The 21,045-nt window shown below is 52.0% G+C and overlaps 2 protein-coding genes across 2 annotated transcripts in view; both read left to right on the top strand.

Moving 5' to 3' along the window:
• LOC119700349 (probable bifunctional methylenetetrahydrofolate dehydrogenase/cyclohydrolase 2) overlaps positions 1-4,715 on the top strand; it is a 51,360-nt gene extending 46,645 nt beyond the window's left edge. Inside the window, exon 12 of the mRNA XM_038135373.1 lies at positions 1,390-4,715. The gene's annotated coding sequence lies outside the window, so the exon portion shown is untranslated. The remainder of the gene's footprint in view (positions 1-1,389) is intronic.
• Positions 4,716-6,772: 2,057 nt separating this feature from the next.
• EREG (epiregulin) lies at positions 6,773-14,490 on the top strand. The gene is made up of 5 exons (XM_038135374.1): positions 6,773-6,899; positions 12,190-12,273; positions 12,419-12,542; positions 13,102-13,248; positions 14,078-14,490. The coding sequence occupies exons 1-5, from the start codon at positions 6,854-6,856 to the stop codon at positions 14,136-14,138; spliced, it is 462 nt and encodes a 153-aa protein (XP_037991302.1). The 5' UTR covers positions 6,773-6,853; the 3' UTR covers positions 14,139-14,490.
• Positions 14,491-21,045: the final 6,555 nt, after the last annotated feature.

The following is a 21,045-nucleotide window of genomic DNA, read 5'->3' as shown; positions in this document are numbered from 1 at the left end:
CGAGGACGAGGGGGTGGATGTGTAGATACCACACGGAGGAGTTACACGGGAAGTGGCACAGTCAGCCAACTGGCCACTGCCACCTCCCCCCCAGGACATCCAGTTGCAGATTCCTGCCTTGTCCCATCTCCTACTTGCGCCTCAAACGACCAGCACCCTCTGTACCCATGGATGGAGAGGTGGCCGAGTTCCCTGGGGCTGGGGCTTTTGCCTCCTCTTGGCTCTTGGGCAAACTCAGAGCTCCTTGCTGAGGGAACAGAGAAACATGCAGGCACTGAACGCCTTTTATTTTGCTTTTTAGTGTGGGAGGAATCCAGGCTGCACTCTTGAGATAGGTTAGGGAACAGCCAGCTCTGACCGGAGAACTGGGGCCTGTCTCCTTTCCTGGTAGCTGACAGCAGCCTGACCTGCATAAATGGGAGGAAAAATCAGCATTGTAGGCAGAAGGTTTCTGCCTGTACAGGAGCTCTCCCTGCCCTTCTCAGCCCCACAGAGGCCTACAGTCCTTCCCTGAGGCTTCTAGTCAGTACCTAGTTGGCTAATCCATTTCTTCCGTGTGTAACCTAGGAACGGTGTCCAAGGAGACTTGGATACCTGAGATGATGTTCAGATCGTTGCTGGGAGGAGAGGGTGACTGGAAAATGATTTCACATAGTCTTGGTCATTCCCAAACCAAACCCCAGAGGTTTCCACATACCATGTGACTCACAGGCTCTCAGGAGTTGGTGGTTCTGAATTCACCGGAGATCAAAGAATGTGGATTTTATAGCAGGTTGGGCGAAGTCAGGGAAAACACCGAATGGAAACGTCTTGTTGGGTGTTGCAACGTCAAAGTATTCCTGATCAGCTTCTTCCCCTTCTGCATCTGCCTGCAGGCAGAGAGCATCATATCCAGCCTGGCTCCCAGCTGATGTGAGCTGGAGGGATTATTTTTGCTGGAGTTGTAGGAGAGCTTCATTGGGGAGCACAGTGTCCTAGTTTGAAACATGACTGCAGCAATGATTTGGGCAGCTGTGTTTATGGGCTCCCTGGGGCACACTGTCTCATCACCTCTGCATGACAACAGCTAGCACAATAAAGGCCTGGTCCTCACAGCCTTTTTTTTTTCTTTCTTTTTTTTTTTTTCTTTTGGTCACTTCAGTAATAGTAATGATTAACAGTAATTATCAGAACAGTAGTGGGAGTGTCCCATAATGCTAGTGGATGGGGGAATTCCACTAAGTGCATCTGCTACAGCACAGCTTAGTGCTGGTTACCAGGCCAAACAAATACAGCAGAGACCTGTGGCTCTTTCCTAGATTTGGTTTCTGGAACATGTGCTGGCTGAGCTGGTTTCAGGTGGATTGCTGTTTACTCCATCATCCCTAATGACACATTGCTCCTGTCCAGGGTGCCCCAGCTCCCGTGTGCGCGGCTGGCGTGCGGGTGACAGTCACCGCTGTGCTGCAGCCAAAACATGGAGTCTGGGACGGCTGAAGTGCCAGTGGTGGAGCAGGGCCTGGGGTGAGTCACAGCTCAGTGCTGCTTTGGATTCAGCAGGCAGGGAAACGGCCCGCTAGTCAGCCCTTCCTCTGCTCATATGTGCTTGAGATGTGAGAGCAAAATATTTATCAAGGGCTGAAATAAACTTGCCCAAGGGATTGAAGCCAATGTAGCTGAGGCCTGTGACGGCCAGGATTCCCAGATGATGGAGCAGTGAAGAGTCAGGGGCTCTACTGATGGTGTATGTGCAGCACACATTGCTCAGGCTTTAGTGCAGGCCTCAGAGGCTGGGGCCGTGCTTCGGCAGGTCTGTGCTTCTCACTGACGGTTCCTCTTGTCTTCCCTGTGCTGGCACCAGCTGTCCCCATGGGAGGTACAGGAGAGGCATGGAAGTTTGACATGGAGAGCCCACAGCCAGGAGAGACTGCTGTGCAGAAAACCTGAGAGCAGCTGGTGAGTTCCCCATCGCAGTGGGCTTGCCATCATTTCGCTGTCCTGAGGGGGATGTCCCTTTCTGGGCAGAGCCATCGGGTGGGTGGGCCATGCGGTCATCCACCAGCGGCACGCTGCCATGTAGGAATTTCAGTTCTACTGGCCGCTGATCAGGGGCATGAATGATGCATCCCTTTGTGCGCACGGTGACTTGCCAGAGAAGGCAGTCTTCATCTTTGCGTGTGTTCTGCCTCTCAGCGTTAATCCCTGTCCCTGGAGAACGAGAAATTCTGTGGAAGAGATGGCTTAATAAACTCAAAAGAGGTGCTGATGGACAGAACAGCACACGGGACTGATGGGTGAGGGGCTGGTGTTCTCCCAGCTTGCTTGCAACCTACTACATGCTTTGGGGAAATCCCCTTTGCTTCAAGCTCTGCCCTTCTATTTTTCTGTTCTATGTACTTGTTCTAAACAGTTCACCCAAAACAAGGAGAAACAATTCATAGATATAGAGACACGATATGGGGGGGACTCGGCTTGATACCACTCTCAGCGAGGGCGTGGGTTTGTTTAGCACCAAGTAAAGGCAGAAACCATGGAAAGATTCCACAAATGAGAAAGGCTTCAACCCCTTGGAGGCTAAGAAATCACTCAGCATGGAGCACTGGGCTGTAATTAGGAAAGGGAAATCACCAGCTGAGCATTAAGAAGTTCTTGCTGCCCTTGAGATGTGTTGAGCCATTCAGGATTTGCCCAGGGGAGAGTAATGGCAAAGTCATACAAGCCAGGAGAATGAAGTTTTAAAAACTGCCCTTTAGGGAGGAATGCAGCATGAACTGGGAGACCTGTCTCCCTTTTCAGTGCCATCTTCTGAGATGGATGAGAATTAGCTGCTTCTTGGGGTTTTTTTTCCTTTCTTTTTTAAATTCCTGGGTACTGCTGACTCAAGAAGCTGGCAAAGAAATCAGTGAATTTGGGGAATTGTTCTTTATTTTTAATAGCACAGCATCCATGTTGTGCAGTAACTTTGACCTTGTGCTGTGTTTACAGGAAGAGGCATCGGCCACTTTCAGCCCTGGGTGCAGAATTTGAACTCTCGTAGTTTACAGGAGACAGTGGTTGTTTAATTCATCCCTCGCATTCATGGCAAATTTGAAACTGACCTTTAAACGGAGTAATTTGGCTCAAGGTTTTTCTTTACTCCATTTCCTCCAGCCAGTTGCGTCTACGTGTTCCAGTTAAAAATACTTTCCCTTCTTAGGGCATTTGTCCTAAGGGCATGTTCCCAGGAGTCTCAAGATTCTTACCATTTATGATTTTCACGAAATCATGGAATCATTTACTTTGGAAAGGCCCTCTAAGATCACTGAGCCCAACCATTTCCCCCAGCACTGCAAAGCCCACCGCTGAGGCGTGACTCCAATGGCACATCAACATGCCTTTTGCATCCCTTTGGGAACTTAATATTATCTTGTGTAGTTCAAATGAAAGTGCTGTCAAGAGTGAGGTGCATTCGAATTGATGTCTGACCTTCTGAGAGTATTTATTGAGCATCTCTCATTTTGTGCAATGAAAGCTTGCTGTAGGTAAGCCTGCTTACGGATGTACTGACATGTGCACTTGTGCTGTTTGAAAAATTCTGGATGATTTTCCCAAGAATTTACAACATTGCTGCTCTTTGTCACTTTGCACGTGTGCCTAACAGTGGTGAGTGCATCGGTGCAAGGCTAGGAATTATTTTCTTTCTGTCGCAAAAATACTTTCTAGCAAGAAAAGATGTTGATTTTGCAAATTCATCTTGTTTTCAGGAGATGAAACCGCAGCAGCAATGCATAAAACCGGGGGCATGCCCTCCAGAAGGCAGCTAAAGTAAGTGGTACAGACACTCACCATGTATGGTTTTAGGCATGTAAAAACACACAGGTAAAGTGGCAGTTCATTGCTGTGAACACATGTATTCTTCTACACAGAGTCTCCGTGAGGAAAACAGACACCACAGAAAAATATACACTTAAGCTGTGTTTTTTTCCTCTTTAAACCAAAGAAAGTGCTGTCTGTGCCCCATCACTGATGGATACACCGACAGACAAGGCTCAGTCTGTACCCGGGCAGTAATCACTGCTGTGAATCTGCTGCTCTGTCCCAGAGGGGGAGGTGAATGCTTGAGACCTTGCAAGGACTGAGGCAAGCTGAAGCAAGGACTTGAGCTGAGCCTCTGTACTTTGTCAAGAGAGATTTTCTTTAAAGGTGGTTATTAAGGCAGCGCAAGGTAATAAAAGCAAGCAACTCTTTCGCACAAGTTCTCGAGGTACTCCCTCACATTCTTGTTACACTTTGTAAAGAAAAAAATCCCGAAATGTGAAAGCATTGGGGGCGGGCCTCAGTGGTGGGGTGCCAAGGGGCACAAATCCCTGGGCGCCTTGCCCTGGGCGTGCCGGCTCACCGCGGCTGGAATCGAGGCCAGCAGCGGAGATGCACCCGTGATGCTCTGTTACCCAACCGGCGCTGCCTCTCAGCGTTGCGCAGACTTGTCGCTCCTACCGGGACCTGTGGGATGCAATGAGCCTGCCTTACAATGACCCCATTGATGCTGCAAGGCCTCTTGGAAAACTGGCTCTTGAGGTGTGTGCCTGCCTTACCCCAAGAGGCATCCTCCACGTGGAGGAGGGGATGGTGAAAGCCGCACTCGGGGATGCCGGATGCGAAATCAGGCACTGTGAAACAAAGCGCGTTACAGAAAGGTGGAACAAAGATGTGTCCGTGATACTTGTTTTCCAACATATTCGGATCTGAAAGAGGAAATTCCAATGAATTGCTCCAATTGTGTCAGCGTTACTTGGTATCTGGCTACCGGTACAGGACTATAATTAAATGTTGCCCTTCAGAGGATAAATCATGCTGGAATTTAAGGGTAAAATTAATTATAAAGTGGAAGTTCTTCGGTGATGCTGCTTTTTAAGGCATCTGTAAGCCCACACACAGAAACACGTTGCTAATGATTGCAATTCCTTCCTTTACTCATTATGATCCCTGGAAGAGCAGACAATAAAATCCTTAATAAGGGGGATCAGCACAAATTATGGAAGCAACAAAAACAGTCATGCGGCATCAAAAAAGACACCATCTGCATGGCATGACTAATTAGAGGGGAAAAAAAGGGGACTCAGGAAAAGATCATGTCCCACTTGCTGTATCATGTCCCAACTGTATCGTGTCCCACTTGCTGTGGAGGGCATCCTTCTAAAGGCTACTTTCACACCGAGCTTTATTACTTTATCTTGCCAACTCTCATGCCACTTAGGTAATTAATAAGTGGTGCTGACACACAATTCCGTAGCAACACGCTGCCTTTTTTCACTTCAGCATCTCCATGCCACTGTAGACCTAAGAAAACGTTACGAAAATAAGGAGTATGATTTGTAAGTACCAGGTCTATTGCAGCCCCCTGAATGAATGTCTTTGCTCCTTAGAACTGCATTCTGATCACGGAGTTGTGGAATATGGAATTCTGCAGTCTATCTGGATTCTGTAGTATCTGCAGTAAATCTTCTACAGTTACCTCTCTTCAATATCAGTATCAATAACTGCTTATAAAACAGAAACAAGGGGCACTTGAGTCATCAGCTGGTGCAGTGCAGCTCAGTGTCAGTTCTCGGGTTGCCTTCACTGTGAGATAGGCTTATCAGTGCCACAATAAACCGGGTATCGATGTGCCTTCATGGAGAGCGGCAAGGCAGGGGAAGATGATTTTTCCTTTAAAAGGAAAAGGAGTAAAGCATCATTGCTCCGAGCAGCTTGTTGAGATGAAACACGCTTGGTGTTTTAGGTAAATGTGTGCACTAGGGGTTCGGGGGGTGGGATCCCTCTCTCATCCGATGGTGGGATGTAGCTGCTGAACGAGGTCTTGCTTAAAATAGCGACAGAGTGCGTGGGCTTCAACAGGATGCTTGAAGGGAATTTTTTTAAAAGGAGCTGTTGGCTGCTCTTTCGAGGATCTTATAACTGATAGAGGTGTTGCTTCCAGGAGCTGCCTGTGCTACTGGGCCGTGATGAGGCCAGGGGCTGGGGGGGAACATGGCACACACACCCCCTGAGCTCAAGAGCATTGCGGCCAGCCCAGGTGCCAGGTGACATGCTGGCATTCCCGATGCCTGTGCTGTAACTTAATAAGGTATTTTTGCCCTAGCTCCGGGGCTCCCTGGCAGCTGCATGTGTGTGCTGAGGGTCATTTGAGAAATGCCAGGAGATGGGAGATTAGGCCAGCAAGTTTCCAGCTGCCCACCCTGGGGTGTTTCCCAAGCCTTGGTTTAGACGTGGGTGGCGTTCATGGCAATGCAATGGCCCAGTGGTCCCTTGTGTGCTGGCAGGGGCTAGCTGGGCAGCTGGCTCCGGGTCCACTGGTGGTGCCATTGCACATCGCGTGGATGCTTTGAGGGCAAGCAGACGCAACGTCCCGAGGTTGTGCCGTCGGCATCCACAGCCCCGGGAAGTCCCGGGCATCAGCGCCTGTGCTGGACTGCTCAGAGGGCTCGGGTAATTTTACGGCCCCAGGTACTATTTGCAGAGCTACTTGCTGGAACCGGGGACACCTCACGTACCCGGGCACCGGCCGACGGCGGGAGGGGGCAGAGCTGCCCCCCGCTCCCGGCGAAGGGCCGGGACACGCCAAGCCGTCCCTGCCCGCCGTGGGGGCACGGCCCGCGGGCAGAGCAGGGGGCGGCCCGCACGGCGGGGGCGGTGAGGCAGGAAGCGCGGAGGCCGAGCCGAGCCGAGCCGCTGCCCCCGGCCGGGCGGGCCGAGTGTCACCGCGGCGGCCCCGCCTCTCCGCGGGCACATAAAAGCGCGGCCGGCCGGCCGACCGATCGCACAGCGCCGCGCCGCTCCCGCTGCCGCCGCCTCCCTTCCTGCCGCCTCCTCTGCTCCCCGGGGACCGAGGGCGATGGACGCCGGCTGCCTGTGGGCCCGCAGCCTGCTGCTCTTCCTCGGTAAGCGGCGAGGTCCCCGTTCCCGCGGGCAAGGGCTGGGAGGGCATCGGGTGCTGCGTCCTGGGGCAGGGGCATTCCTTCGCTGCTGGGAAATCCGCGTCAGAGCAGAACGTTCAGGTTGCCTTCAGGTGAAGCTGATGGGTTTCTCTCCGAGATGAAGTTCCAGGCGCTGACAGGTGTACTCGGGTGGATTGTATGAGCTGAGGAGCGGAGCACACACTCTGTGGTGTGTTCTTGCAAGATGTTTTGTTGCCTGTGCGATGCCCAGGTGTGTCCTGTGACTGAGTGAAGGTGAACATTCTTTCCCTTCTCCCCAGCTCTGCTCCCAGTGCAGTCTTTCTCTTTGACCTTGACCTGTCCTGTTTGTAGCCCGGTCCTGCTGCCTTCGCCCGGGCCATGCTCTGGGCGAGCTCAGTGGGTCAATCCTCACAGCAGCAGAGACTTCCTGATGGTAACAAAACAGGTTGTGGCCTCCTTCTGCTTGACACTTCTCCACCTCCTCGCTGGGAGTGTGTTACTCCATTGTATGACATAAGCTACCTGAAAGTCTCAAGTGAACACGTGTATCCTTAGAGCATCAGGAGTCCTGGGGCCTGGGTGTGCTGTGATGCAAGAGCTGATCCTTGTCACACACCTCCACGGGGCGCTGGCAGTGGCAGGCGGCAACTGCTGAGAGTTGACCCTGTTGGGCAACTTGAGCTCTGTGGGCAGCCAAGTCCTGAGACCTGGCACACTCACGCCTTGCTTTAATGACAAAGCATGTTCTCACACTCACGATGTTGGGCTCGAGGTCGTAGTTGATGGACAAACTCAGTTCCCAAGACTCCTCTTTTGGGACAGATGTTTTCCTCACCTTCTGAGCCCACTGCAGTATGAGTTTGTGCCTTTCATCTTAGCCAGGTATTTCTGTAACAGTTGATGGAGCAGCTGCTGCACAGCATCTCACTTGCCAGGACAGCAGGCTAAACATCTTGTAGCCTGTGAGTCAGCCGTGCTTTGCACAAAAATGACACTGGTAGGAACTGGTATGTCTTCATGGATCTGTATATGAATTTCTTTGTTTCCGGGGCAGGCACAACATTTAATAGTAAGGGATGGGTTAGTCATAGCTAGGTGGCATCATAACGAGTGCTATGAGCACTTTACTGCCTTCCCCTCCCAGGGCAGGAGTGTAAGCAGGACTTGGTGCTTCTGGGAAGACTGGCACTGGTGTTATGCCAGACTGGAGGAGGTTCCCTGCTGAATGCTGAAGCCTTACTGAAGTGGCAGTCTCCTTGCCAGGTTCATATCCTGGCTGCTGTGGGCTTGGAGACTGCGCAACAGAAAGGCAGTGGCGGGAGAGAGATGTCACTCACTCCTGAGGGGATGCAGTGCTATGCCAGCCACATGTGGATGTGGTGGTGATGGGGACGAGCCGGGGCCCTGCCTTTTCTGGGAGTTGCTGCAGAGCCTTGTCTCCTTGTGCTCCCTGTAATGCCCACTCAGTGGGGAAGGCAGGCGTTGGACCTCCGGACTCACCGGACAGTTCCAGGACCCGCTGTCCTTATGTTTTCCCGTGTCAGGTTCTCCTGGCTCTCAGCAAATGGCTCAGCATAAAGACTGCTGCATCTGACGATGGGGCAAGTGTTAGTGGCTGATGTGTCTGGCTGGAAGTAATGTGGGATTTTGCTTTTGTGGCATAGGGACCTCAGCCCCCACACAGGTGGTGGGAAGCGGAGTGGCCGAGGCACAGGGGCAGCACGTGAGTAAGATCAGTGGTGCGTAGGTCTCCAGAGGGGTGGGAGCACCAGTCTTCCCATGACAGCCTGGTGTTTCCAGGGCTGCCTGAGAGCTGCTGTGACCTGACCCTGGACATCCACAGTGAGTCTGTGGTTCTGGAATTAAGCAGCAGTAGTAGGGATGCTCACCAAGCCATTGGGACAGACTGGCTAACGTCCGTGTTCCCTTCTTGGTTTGCCCAAAGAAGACAGAAGACAGTTAAGACATTCCCTGGATGTCCAAAATCAGGTGACAGGGATGCACCTTGATCTGTCTTTGCACTTAAAATGGGCTGAGATCCTTCAGGTGTGTGTCACCTGGACACCTCTGCTTTGGAAGTAGAGGGAGGGTGGAGGTGCTGCTGCTGTGGCAGAGACCACAGAGGTGCCAAATGGGAGGTAGCACCATTCAGGTGAATTAGTACAGGACTGGCAATCTGGGTGACAGACAAAGCCAACTCAAATAATGATTGAGCTCTCAGAAACTTGACAGTTCCCCTAGTGTAAATCCTCTACAGAGCAGTCCTCAGTTAAGTGTGTCTCTCATGTGCACCCTTCATCCTTAGCAGTCATCCTGCCACTGGAAACTGCAGCTGGCTCACAGTGGGCAAACTGATGATTAAGCCTTGCGGGTCGTCTCTGATGGAGGTTGCAGGAAGTGAAGGCAGTTGGTCACTGGCCCTCATTTTCCTTTCTTGCCTCATGGAAGGACAAACAGGCAGCAGCAGCGTTATTCCTGTTCCAGTAAGTGCCGTCAGTGTGAACCTTGCAGGAATACCTGTGAAGCCGGATGGGATTATGATGTAGGAATACGACATGTAACACTCACATTCCTGCGAGACACAGATGAAAATCCACCACCTCATTACTCTTATCTTGTACCCTGTGTTTGCTTAATGAACAGTGAAGGAATAAAAATATAACCTCTCCCAGGTGCTGTGTTTAGTATGCATCATCTGATAAATATCCTGGGAAAGGCTCTCCTTTGCCAGCGCTGTGTGCGGATCCCTTATCCTCCCAGTGATGTCAGAGGGGAAATATGTGCATGGGGGAAAGGGCAAAACAGAGCGGTGCAGAACAGGAAGAACTTTGCCCAAAAGCAGCAAATACTGCTGGGTGTCAGCAAATATCCACGCCTGCAGTCCAGCCTTTCCGGCCCTGAGAGCCTGCAGTCAGGTGGAGGAGGCACCTGCACATGGCTGGGACTGGGAAAGCCCTTGGGCAGTGTTGGAGGAGGAGGTTACTTTTAATTTGTCCCCCATGGATGTCTGGGTTGTGGTGTTTAACTGGGAAGCCATGATTCCTTCTGGAGCCAAGAGGAGAGCTGACCTGTCTCTTCCGCGGACCTTTTGGTTGGAGGTTTCTCAGATGCGAAAGCCGGGTTCTGCTGAGTCTCCAAGTGGGAACTCCAGCTTAAAAAGCAGCTGCTGGGGTTATGGCAGGTCAAGGAAGCCTGCAAACTGTGACAGAAATGTGTAGGCTGCGTGAGATCCTCAGCTGGCTTAATCTGCTGAGGATCTGAACATCTGCTGAACAAGTGGGTATCTGGGATACCTCTGGCTGATTCAGCCTTCACTTTTGTTAATTTCTGTCCCTAATTCTTTCTGTGACATGATGTATCCTGAGTGGGACAGTGCTGTCCTATGCCACAGCTCCTCCCTTCCAAGGGAGCACCTTAGTCCACGGAGCACTCCTGAAATGTCCCCTAGCTCCTGGGAAGAAGAACTGGCTCGGTAAATCTTTTTCCAGCATCTTTTGGGAGCCCAGGTCCCTGGGCTGCCAGTGCCTGGCAGCTGGTGACCTCTGCTTTCACACGCTTGAACTTACGTTTTAGCAACTCAGACTGGCCTCACAGAAGTGTTAAACTGCTGCTGCTGAGGCAATCTACTGTGAGCACACTGCTGCTTAAAAAAAATCCCACCCTGAAAGTAAACTTGCATGTCCTGCCCCATTGGAGGGAAAGGCAGGTCCTGCTGAGTCATGCTGGCCGGCACAGGAGTCTCCAGCTGGTACAGGTGCTGGCATCGTGGACCTGTTGCTGTCGCTCTGGCTCTGGGGTACCTGGGCTTTGTTCTTTCTTCTAGAGCTTGGTGGAAATCTGGTTTATTAGCTTTGCAGAAGTCATATCTGGTTTATTAGCTTTGCAGAAGGAGGTGAGATGGAGGAATGATGTTTTTAAAAATGCAAACACGGGAAGAAGCCCTGTCCCTCTTAGATATCCTGCTGGCTTTGTGTGTAGCTGGAATGAAGGGTAAAGGAAGCCTACTGATCACCCAGAAGTAGATGAGCTGCCGGAAATCCATAAATTACCACGACTAGATTTAACCCTGAGATGTAATGACACTTTCTAATAACTGGAGTTGAATTAGAACGATCGGGAAATTATGAGGCACACTCCCTCCATTAGACATGCATGACCTGACAAGTTAATAGAGGCAAACAGCCCAAAGACACAAATTACAGACTTCCGTGGAATGGGGTGATGACTAAGCAGTTCACGAGCAGGTTAATTTGTGACCACAGCAGGAGTTTTAGCCAGGTGGATTTCATGGCCAGCCGGGGCAGACATTCACTATTCCTCATGGGCTAGCCGAGAAACTCCAGGCACCTGTGCTGGCTTTCCAATCCTGCTTGCAAATGTTCATTTAACTGGTGGAACACCTGAAAGCTGTGCCTGTTTCCTCTGGTGTTCTGCTAGGTAACAGTGCCCAGGGTCCATAACGTGGTCAGTAACCTCTCCGAGCCCGTGGGCAGATGAGGAGTGTTTGGTACCTCGTGTTAGCGGCTTTGCAAGCGGGCTTTTAAGCAAGGAGCTGCCAAAGGAGTGGGTGTCAGTGCAGGAACTGTCCAGCCCTTCAGCTGTCTTCAGCAAGGAGAGGGCTGAGGAAGTTCTTTGCTGGTAAAGAGCAGCTTTTGTGTGAAGCCCACCTGGAGCAGTTTGTGGTCTCTGAAGCCAGTGATGGGGTGCTGAGCCTGGCTCAGCACTGACCTGGCGTGCTGAGTTACCAGCTGCACTGACTTGCAGATTCCTAGGAAATTCTCTTCCTGTGGGCTGTTGTGAGTCAAGGATATCTCGATTTTGATCAGCAAAAGGACTCCTCCTGCGATGAGTGCTGGACTGTCATGCCTAATTGTGGAAGCCTGGCTATTTCCCTTGCACAGGTGCCATGCCAGACCAGTCAGAAACCTAACATGATCATCAAATGGCCTAATTCCTGCCTCTCCCCAGAATCTCTCCAAGCCTCTTCCTGCCCAGTTTCACTCAGAGTGTGGGCAAGAGGTGGTCACAGACACCAGGTTTCTGTTGAATCTTTGTTCTGCACTATAAGTTTGTATTTCAGAGACGTTTCTTTGGGCTGCCGTATATAATGTAGGCAGCACATCACTCAGACCTGTATTTTTTCAGCTTTCAACTTTGGGTCTTTCCTACCACGACGAGAAGCTTCTGTTCTTCTTGCATGAATTACTGCAGCAGCTTAAACACTTAACTCAAAATGCATCTAGTTTTGACTGCTGCTTTTATTCTCTTGTAGGTTACCTATTGCAAGCAGTCCTGGGCACAACAGTGATCCCGTTATGTGGGCCTGGTGAAATGGAGAACTGCACGACAGCGCTCAGTGAGTACTGCACAGCTCTTTGTAAATAACAGCTCTTTGGTTCCCATCTTCCTTGGGCTGGCAGCCTCTCTGGAGGGCCCTTGGAAACGTTTTTCTCTGAGCAGCGTTGCCCCCGTCCTGAGGTGCTAATGAAATTTCTTTGCAGTCCAGACAGAGAACAGCCCACGCGTGGCCCAAGTTGGGATAACGAGATGCAAGCCCGAAATGAAGGACTACTGCTTCCATGGGCAGTGTGTGTACATCGTGGACTTGGATGAGCACTACTGCAGGTATGGACAGGCCCCACTCGTCCTGCAGGTCTCCCTGAGGTGGGCTTTGAGGTGAACTGTGCTCTGGCTGCCAACAACACTTAACTGAAACAGCAATCCAGCCGAGTGTTAAATGCTCACAATAAAGTGAGGAGGAGCACCGTGTCTGTAATGCTCAGCTGCATTTAAGGAAGTGTTAAGCACATGTGCTGCCTCCAGTGATCTCTGTGAGAGTCTCAGACACCTGAAATTAGTGACCAACCCAGCTCAGACTTGGGACATTCTTTCTGATGTGCTTCCCTGTCCATCTGTATTTATGCTAGTATGAGATCCAGAGCTCAGGCACAGCACCAAGGTCCCTCCTTTGATCCACCCTACAAAATCAAAATTCTTTAGCATTTTTAAGGGTATTGCTCATTTACCTGAACAATTTGCAGCCGTCTCTAGGGCCACGTGGGCTTGAGTTCCGTCAGTGTGTCTGGTCCCTGAGGGAACAGCAGGCCAGCAGCATGGGATGCTCTGTGAGCTGCTGAGGTGTGACCCTGCTGCCTCGTCTGTGACCGTGCTCTCTCTCGCTCAGGTGTGACGTGGGCTTCTCCGGGGTGCGGTGCGTGCACTCGGAGCTGGTGCGGCAGCCCCTCAGCAAGGAGTACGTGGCGCTGACCGTCATCGTGGTCCTGCTCTTCCTCACCGCCCTCTCTCTCGCCGGCTACTACATCTGCAGAAGGTGAGACTCGTGCTCCTGCTGGCTCAGGAGCCAGCTGGAGGTGGCAGGCATCCTCTGAGCAGCCCGGGTAGCCTGGAACAGCTCGCTCTCCGGGCACTTCCGCACACAGATCGCTCAGCTGTGCCTGAAGCGCTCAGAACGGGCAGCAGCATTCCCAGTGCCTGTTCACCCTCACACTGGGGCTCTGTAGGCTGGTTCCTGTCTGGCTTAGAGGGTGTGTGGAGCTCAAGGAGAGAGCAGACAGGGAATAGGGAAATCCTGGTTCTTTCATTGCTAATGCCATTCCCTCAGGCGTCAGGGGCTGGGGAGCAGCTGGATTACTGTCAGCTGCTTTGCTGATCTGGTAGGTTACTGTGGTGAGTGTGATAGCATGAGCACTGCCTTACCAGCTTTACCATGGGGGACAGTACTCTTCTCCATGAACAGATCCAAAGCAGCAGGAATCATTCTCCAGCATAAAAACTAGGGGTAAGCATTTGTCAGAGAGCTGAGGAGGTGGAACAACTCCAGAGGAAGAGCTCAGCTTCCCAGATCTGGTAGGCAGCTAGATGGTACCCAGCAGGATTTCTCAAAGACAAGCCTAGTAGCAGCAGGAAGACTTTAATGCAGATCTGGAATTGTCAGTGAAGAGCTGAGAAAGGAGACTGCATTCAAGTGGTGTCAGACCTGCAAATGAGCACAGACAGAGAGAGCCTGGCTGCCAGAGATTTAAGACAAATGTGAGGAGCTTGTACAGCTTTTTTTTCCTTCTTTCCTTTGCCCCCCACTCCCCATCACTCCCCAAAAGCAGCTGGCTTTCCAGAACTCACATTTCTCTCTTCTATTCCAGGTACCGCAACAAGAGGAGACAAACGAACGCCAGTGAATACAAGGAAGTTGGTGCCCTATAGGAGAAGCTGTGGCTTCCTGCAGTGTTCAGTTCATCTGGATGGACTCAGTGGCTACATGTCTATTTAAATATTATTTTTATTAATAATATTTGCAATATTTATAACCTTTAAAAGATTTCAACTGTTCGGTGATTCAATAAGCATAGGTCAAGCATTTTATTTTCAGTGTTTTATTTTTTTATTAAATAATATTTCCTAAAGGGAATCCCACCTAGGTGGTTCTTTGGGATAGAGATATATTTTTATAAAAACTCGTCTTCTTGCTCCGGAGAGAAGAATTTTATATTTATTCTTGTGAATATACTCGAAGCAATTGTATTCCTTGAAATAAAACTTCTAGACAAAGTCAAAATGTCTGCTAATTCCAGCAAATGGTGGTGGATGGAGTTATGTCCAGCAGGCTGCCTGTCACCGGGGATGTTCCCCAGGGCTCAGTCCTGGGACCACTCCTGTTCTGCATCTTCATCAACACATCCTCCTGAAAGCAAAGACATTGAGAGCCTGGAGCATACCCAGAGAAGGGAGGTGGGGAAGGGTCTGGAGCACACATCTGGTGAAGAGCAGCTGAAGGAGCTGGGGGAGCTCAGCTGGAGAAAAGGAGGCTCCGGAGGGAGCCTTCTGTCTCTCCACAACTCCCTGACAGCCGGGGTGGGTCAGGGAATCTGCTTCCAGGGAACAAGGACAGGACGAAAGAAAACGGCCTCAAGCTGTGCCTGGGGAGGTTTGATTGGATATTGGGGAAAATTTGTTCATTCTGAGAGCTCTCCAGCCCTGGCAGAGGCTGTGCAGGGCAGTGGTGGAGGCCCCATCCCTGGAGAGGTTCAACAGACACGTTGATATGGCGCTTGGGGAGACGGGTTATTGGTGGGTTTGGCAGTGCTGGATTGATGCTTGGACCCTGTGATGTCAGAGTGAAACCCAGGGTGCCTTGACTGAGCAGTGTCTTCGAAGCCTCAGCAGTTATACTTGGAGAGAGAAATCACAGTACCATTAATTAGGTGTATCCATGCACCTTAGTTCCAACAGATGGTTTTAACTGGCACAGCAGGAGGAAGCCTCAGAGGACAGCTCCCAGCGCAGGGTATCCAATGTGGACCGCGTGAGAGCAGCACAGATCTTGTCTCAGTCATGCCCTCAGGAAGGTTGTGCTGGCTGTGTGTTGGATTTCAGCAGGGAGGCAGCAGCACAAGCTGATGAGCCTCTGCAGCTGAGCACACGAACACGTGGCAGCTCAGGGTGCGAGTGCAGCTACAGCAAGACACCTGCTTTGGAACCAGCACGAGTCCTCCCCACGGAGTTTCTGCCACAGCATCCGTTGTACGGCTTGGAGCAGGGCAAGGAAAATTTTTGAGTTTGGCCATAAATACCTTGTTGGCCTAAAATAACGATAAAGTAGCCTGCTGAGGTTTAGCTGAACCCCAGGCGTTGGCTCCCTGTGAACAGGAAGGGTTCTTGCAGCACCTGAATCATCCCTGCTAATCCCATCCCTTCTCACACTTTCAGAAGATGTGAGAAAAAGCCCAACCTTTGCGTCATTCCCGGTCACTGCCAGACATCCGGGCAGGCTGCCTTGGTGGGTGTGAGACGGGTGATCCCTGGGCTTGTGCAACAGTGGGTTAGCCTGTAGGGATTATGCTCGCCGTGCTGGCTCTGTGCAGGTAGCCTGTGGCTACCTTCTGCCACCTTCTGAGGTGACCTAAGTGCTCATTGTTGGCTGTGCTAGAGGCCTGTCTTGGCCCAGCCCTCAGTCCAGGTCAGTCAGTGGTTGAGATGACTTTGGTTGGTGTAAAGTGTTCCATGCTCCTTCTGGACCCTCAGCATTGAACGAGAAGAGGATTGTTGGTCATTCCCAGTTAACTGGGTTAACTCACAGGGCCCTCATTAGCTGCTCTTCAGCTTTTCACTTCCTCTCTCCTTCCCCTGTAATCCGGTTGTGACACAGGAACCTGTTCTGCTGGGTAACTGGTGACAGCTAATGGCAATCCCAGCCACAGCTTCATTGTTACACAGCCTTTCCCAGTGGGAAGATGCGGCAAAAATCGATTCTTGGAGCCTCCTTCCATTCTTGCAGTGACCCAGTTAGGATATGTGATGACAAATCCTTTTTCCCCCTCAGGCTTCCCTGCCTGTCCGTAAACTACTCTGGCCTGTCCCTGTTTATCCTCCAGAAACTTTTCCTGGACTCCTGGACAGTCTCAGCCCAGAGGCCTGGCCCCCAAACACTGACCTTTTTGCTCCTCTGCTCCACTTGGCAGGAGAATCCCAGAAGGGCTCCTGAGCAGCCCCTGGAGCTGCAGATGAATCTTTCTCAGACCCACACGCCCCGTGCTGCTCTCGCAGAAGGTCACCACTGCAGTAAGAGCAGCAGCCTGGGCTTTATCGTGCCCTACGCTTTGGGTCAGACACATCTAACAGGAGCAGTCCGCTTTCAGGCCTGTGCAGGATTTGTTTGGAGTTTTTAATCTGTCTTGACTTTTAGCTGACTGTCCTGATCTGGCTTGGGCTTTCTCCACCTATCCTGTTGCTCATCTGACTCCCAGCCCACAGCAGCCCTTCCAGCAGCTGTGTTTTTCTCACTCCTGCACATGATTGAGAAACTGCAGAACTCAGGGCCGCATACCAGCCTGCCACCTCAACAGCTTGTGCTGGCTGGATGGAGATTGCCGGTCCAGCAACCGCACAGCCGGGTCCTGGGGACACACCCCAAATAATTTGCCTCTGAGAATGAACCTCCCTCATTCTTTCCATGGTTTCTGCTGGCACCACCTCTGTCCCTCTGGTGCAGCTCTTCCTCACCTGCACCACCCACTGTCAGAGTCACCTTTGGCTGCCTCTTTCCTGCGGTGAGAGCAGCCGTGGTGTGTCTCCCAGGTGGCCCTGCCAAAGCCTCCCTGACACAATGGCTTTGCCTGCTGCATGAGCATTACAGGCCAGGGCAGTTTTTCCCTGCCTGTGACAAACTGCTTCACAGCAGAGGGAGTGTGGGAGCGGGGAAAGGGACTAGAGGCTGGTGCTGGAGAAACCCACCTGATGACCTGTCATTATACAGGTAGGTGACAGGGCCACCAGCAAGTCACTGTGCAGGGTTTCTGCCCGGGACACTGGTGCTGGCAGCTCTCTGGAGCACCGAGCAGCCACAGCTCCCAGGGGTGCTCCGTTTGACATCTCCCATCCTTTTCAAACCTGTCTCATGCCAGATTTGCCCTCTTGGTAACCCTGCCCTGGGATTCTTGCCCACAGGTCTGTGTGTTTTATCTGAAATTCATTCCAGCCTCTTGGGATTCCGGCAAAGGCCAGCTGATGCTTGTTTTCAGGCCTGGGGCTGTCTGACCTAGAAAGCAACAGCACCAACTCCTCCCTGGTGTCCTGTGGAAGGATTGTGCTTGTGTGAAGGCTCTCTGTAAACCCTCCAAAATGCTCTGGCTTTGTGCAGACATCACTGGTGTTGCTTCCCCTGGTCACCCCATGGCTAATGTGTTTTAAGAGGGCATTAGAAGAAGGACCTTTTGAAAAGCAGCCACCAACCACAGAACTGCGAAGAGATCAGAGGGTGAGTCCTCACAGCAACATAAGCCACCCACCACCTCATCGCTTCTCCAGGGACAAACACTTGCAGTGCCTGTGCCGTGCCCGGGCACCAGAGGTGGAGCTGCCATTTGCACGGTGTCTCTGGCTGCACAAGAGTTCCAAAGCACCTCCCTGCAGTGCCCTCTGCAGCTGCAGCCCATGGGGCAGCAGCCGTGGCAGTGCAGTCAGCTCCAGAGCCCAGCCTGCTGTCTCCAGAGACAGTGCAGTCAGCTCCAGAGCCCAGCTGCTGTCTGTGAGGCAGTGCAGTCAGCTCCAGAGCCCAGCTGCTGTCTGTGAGGCAGTGCAGTCAGCTCCAGAGCCCAGCTGCTGTCTCCAGAGGCAGTGCAGTCAGCTCCAGAGCCCAGCTGCTGTCTGTGAGGCAGTGCAGTCAGCTCCAGAGCCCAGCTGCTGTCTGTGAGGCAGTGCAGTCAGCTCCAGAGCCCAGCTGCTGTCTGTGAGGCAGTGCAGTCAGCTCCAGAGCCCGGCTGCTGTCTGTGAGGCAGTGCAGTCAGCTCCAGAGCCCGGCTGCTGTCTGTGAGGCAGTGCAGTCAGCTCCAGAGCCCAGCTGCTGTCTGTGAGGCAGTGCAGTCAGCTCCAGAGCCCAGCTGCTGTCTCCAGAGGCTGCTGCCCTCGCGTGCCTCCCGGCTTGGGCAATCCCCGCAGCCGCTTTCCTCGGAGTGCGTCAGCCCGGAGCTCAGGAAGCCTCGGTGACTGTCCCGCTTACATCACAGAGGCGGAGGACGTTTGGACAACTGGTCCTTGTCCCCGCTGAGGCAAGCCTCGCATTGCACAGCGCATCTGGCACCTCATCCCGGGCTGCTCGTGAGAAGGGCAGGGATGGAGCTCAGGGAGGAGAGAGGAGCTTAAGTGGGCTGGGAAGACTCCCAGGTCATGTACTCATCGCATTTGTGACCTGGGTCAGTAGCAGTCATCCTTTGTGTCTACGCTGAAGAAAGGATGGGTGGATAGACCGATGAACGGATGGGGGAAGGGAAGAAAGGATAGACGTAAGGAAGGATAGATGGAAGGTGTTTCCTCAGTAAATGTAGAACTTTAGTCTTGCACAAATAGACGTCATTATTTTAATAAAGCCAGTACCAAACCTAAATTACCCCAACACTCCCATGATATAATCCCATCCTTATGATTAAAAGATTTCCCAGCAAACTTGGAGATTAGGAAAACCGATCAAAAAATATTGAGAAATCTCTGCGCCCTACCCTGATGGATGCCAGTCTGATCCTTCTGACCCAATCACCAGAGGGCTTCAGCCTCTTGATAGGAAAATCCAGCTGGAATTTAGGAGATGAGACACAGTAGTGAACAGGCACCAGGCGCGATTTAGAACCACCGTTTGTCCATGGACCTTTGTTCCCAATGGTCCTGTGACAGTGGCTCTTTCTGGTCTGGTTTGTTGGGCTGGTTATTGATGCCCTTCATTATAATGGGAAGCTGGGGACGTTGGAAAAGCCGCATGAAGAGGAAGAGAAGTCAGTTCAGCTGCCTCTCCCAGAACTGCTGTCATTTGTGCGGTACAGGGAAATGGAGGGTAATCTTAGGGGAGAAAACTGGCTGATGGGAGTGGATATCCATCTGGATACACACAACAACAGGGGAATAAGCCTGCAGGTCACTGCTGAGAGGTAGACACTGAAAAGCTGCCTGAGGAGTTGCAATAAGAGGACAGAAAATCAGAGAACAGAGTTTCAGTGAGAGCAAGAAAGGACGGTGAGGGTTTTGACAGCAAAAAGAATACAGAAGCCAAGTCTGGAGGAACCAGGACTCAGTACCTCACAAAATCAGAGCAGGTGCGACCTCCCAGACACATGGAGCTCACTCAGGGTCAGCTCATCCAGCCCCTGGGAACGCTCACCAGAAGGAGAGGAGCATTTAAAGAGAGAAGGGCAAATATCAGAAATCAGACTGGGGATCAGACTCAAGGTTTTCTTCTCACAGCACATTCACCTATTTATTTAGATTTCCTTTCTGCTGTGATAACCGAGCTTGGGTATTTCACTCCAGCTGCTTCATCACTGGTCAAAGCTTTTGCCAGCTCACCCAGGTTGTTTTGTTCCAGTGAATTTATATCAAACAGACAAGAAAAGAAATCTGTCCATCAGCTGGTATTCCTGACAGGTTCGGCGTCCCGTGACATTCCTAGCGCTGCTTCCGTTCCCATCTAGCGGCCACCTGGAAGATTACACTCCCGGATCCCCAGGTCTTGGGAGCGTCACCCGTGCTGGCAGCCGTGGGGCTCGGCCATCGGGACGGAGGAGAGTGGGAGCGCAGCCTCCCTGCCTGGTTTGTGGCAGACCGTGGGGAGTTAGCTGGGAAATTTCCTGGGGGAAAGCGGTGGTTTATGCTTATCCTAAAAAGGACAGAGAAGGTTCCGAGCTTAGGAATACTGATATTTCTGTGTGCATCCAAAAAAAGGTGGAAATTATGGCTCTCAGCATTTTCTTAATGCAAAATTTGGAGCACCACCACCCCCATGGCTAAAATAATCATGTTTTTAGCATAATGCCCTGTTTTGGATTAGAAATGGAAGCTGGAAAACCATATTCCCAAAGGGGCAGATGCATGGCCTTGGTCAGTCCTGGTTTTAAATGCTGAGTTTCTTTGGAAGGTTCTCACCACTCCTTTGAGTGATTAATCACTAATGCAAGACTCAGTTTCCTGACATTTATGGCAAAGTTTTCCTATCTTTGCAAACCAAAGGTGAGCATCAGCCGTCTCAGAGCTGTGCAGCCACCGGGAGCATTTGTCAGCCTCATCCGTCACTTCTGCAGGAGCCCTGAGCTCAGCCTGCCTTTGGCAGAGGCTGGAAGCCGTGCCAAGCTCTGTGACGGGTTTTATTCGCCCCACAGCTGCCCTTCCTGCAAATTCATCACCTTCCGAACGAGCTGCTCAGGCTCACGGTCTGAGAATGCAGGAGTCACCGTGCCCTCCCAGGGTTTTGGCAGTGAGCTCAGCCCTGACGCACGGAGCCCACCGATGGATGGCCGGCGTCTCTGGTTGCCACGGCGCTGATCTGGCAGCCGTGGGTGGCAAGCAAACGTGGTTTGCGTCTGTCCTGGCGCGGGCTTCAGACCCGGGTCAGAGAAGGCTGGCCCGTGGCCTCCCCTCTCTGATGCTTTGCCCGTCGGTCTCCTTTGCGGGTTTCTGCCCCTGGTACAGCACGGAGTCCCCACTCCCAGCAGCAGAGGTCAGGGGCTGGGGAGAGGCTGCTTTGTGTCCCGCTTGCCGCTCCAGAGGCCTGGGATGGCCAGCTGGGGACCGGCTGGTCCGGCAGTGCCGCAGAGCGCAGCACCAGTGAGGTGGGTACAGCCCACAGGCACGG

This window comes from Motacilla alba, chromosome 4 (assembly GCF_015832195.1).
Source record: "Motacilla alba alba isolate MOTALB_02 chromosome 4, Motacilla_alba_V1.0_pri, whole genome shotgun sequence".
In the NCBI taxonomy this organism is placed as follows: Eukaryota; Metazoa; Chordata; class Aves; order Passeriformes; family Motacillidae; genus Motacilla; species Motacilla alba.
Note: the sequence above shows the minus strand (reverse complement) of the source record. Positions and strands in the feature narration are given on the sequence as shown.

Excerpts from the sequence above, each read along its gene's own strand:
- EREG (XM_038135374.1), top strand. The coding sequence starts at position 6,854 with ATGGACGCCGGCTGCCTGTGGGCCCGCAGCCTGCTGCTCTTCCTCG. Across the intron at positions 6,900-12,189 it reads CAGCCTGCTGCTCTTCCTCG|GTTACCTATTGCAAGCAGTC; the intron begins GTAAGCGGCGAG and ends ATTCTCTTGTAG. Across the intron at positions 12,543-13,101 it reads TTGGATGAGCACTACTGCAG|GTGTGACGTGGGCTTCTCCG; the intron begins GTATGGACAGGC and ends TCTCTCGCTCAG.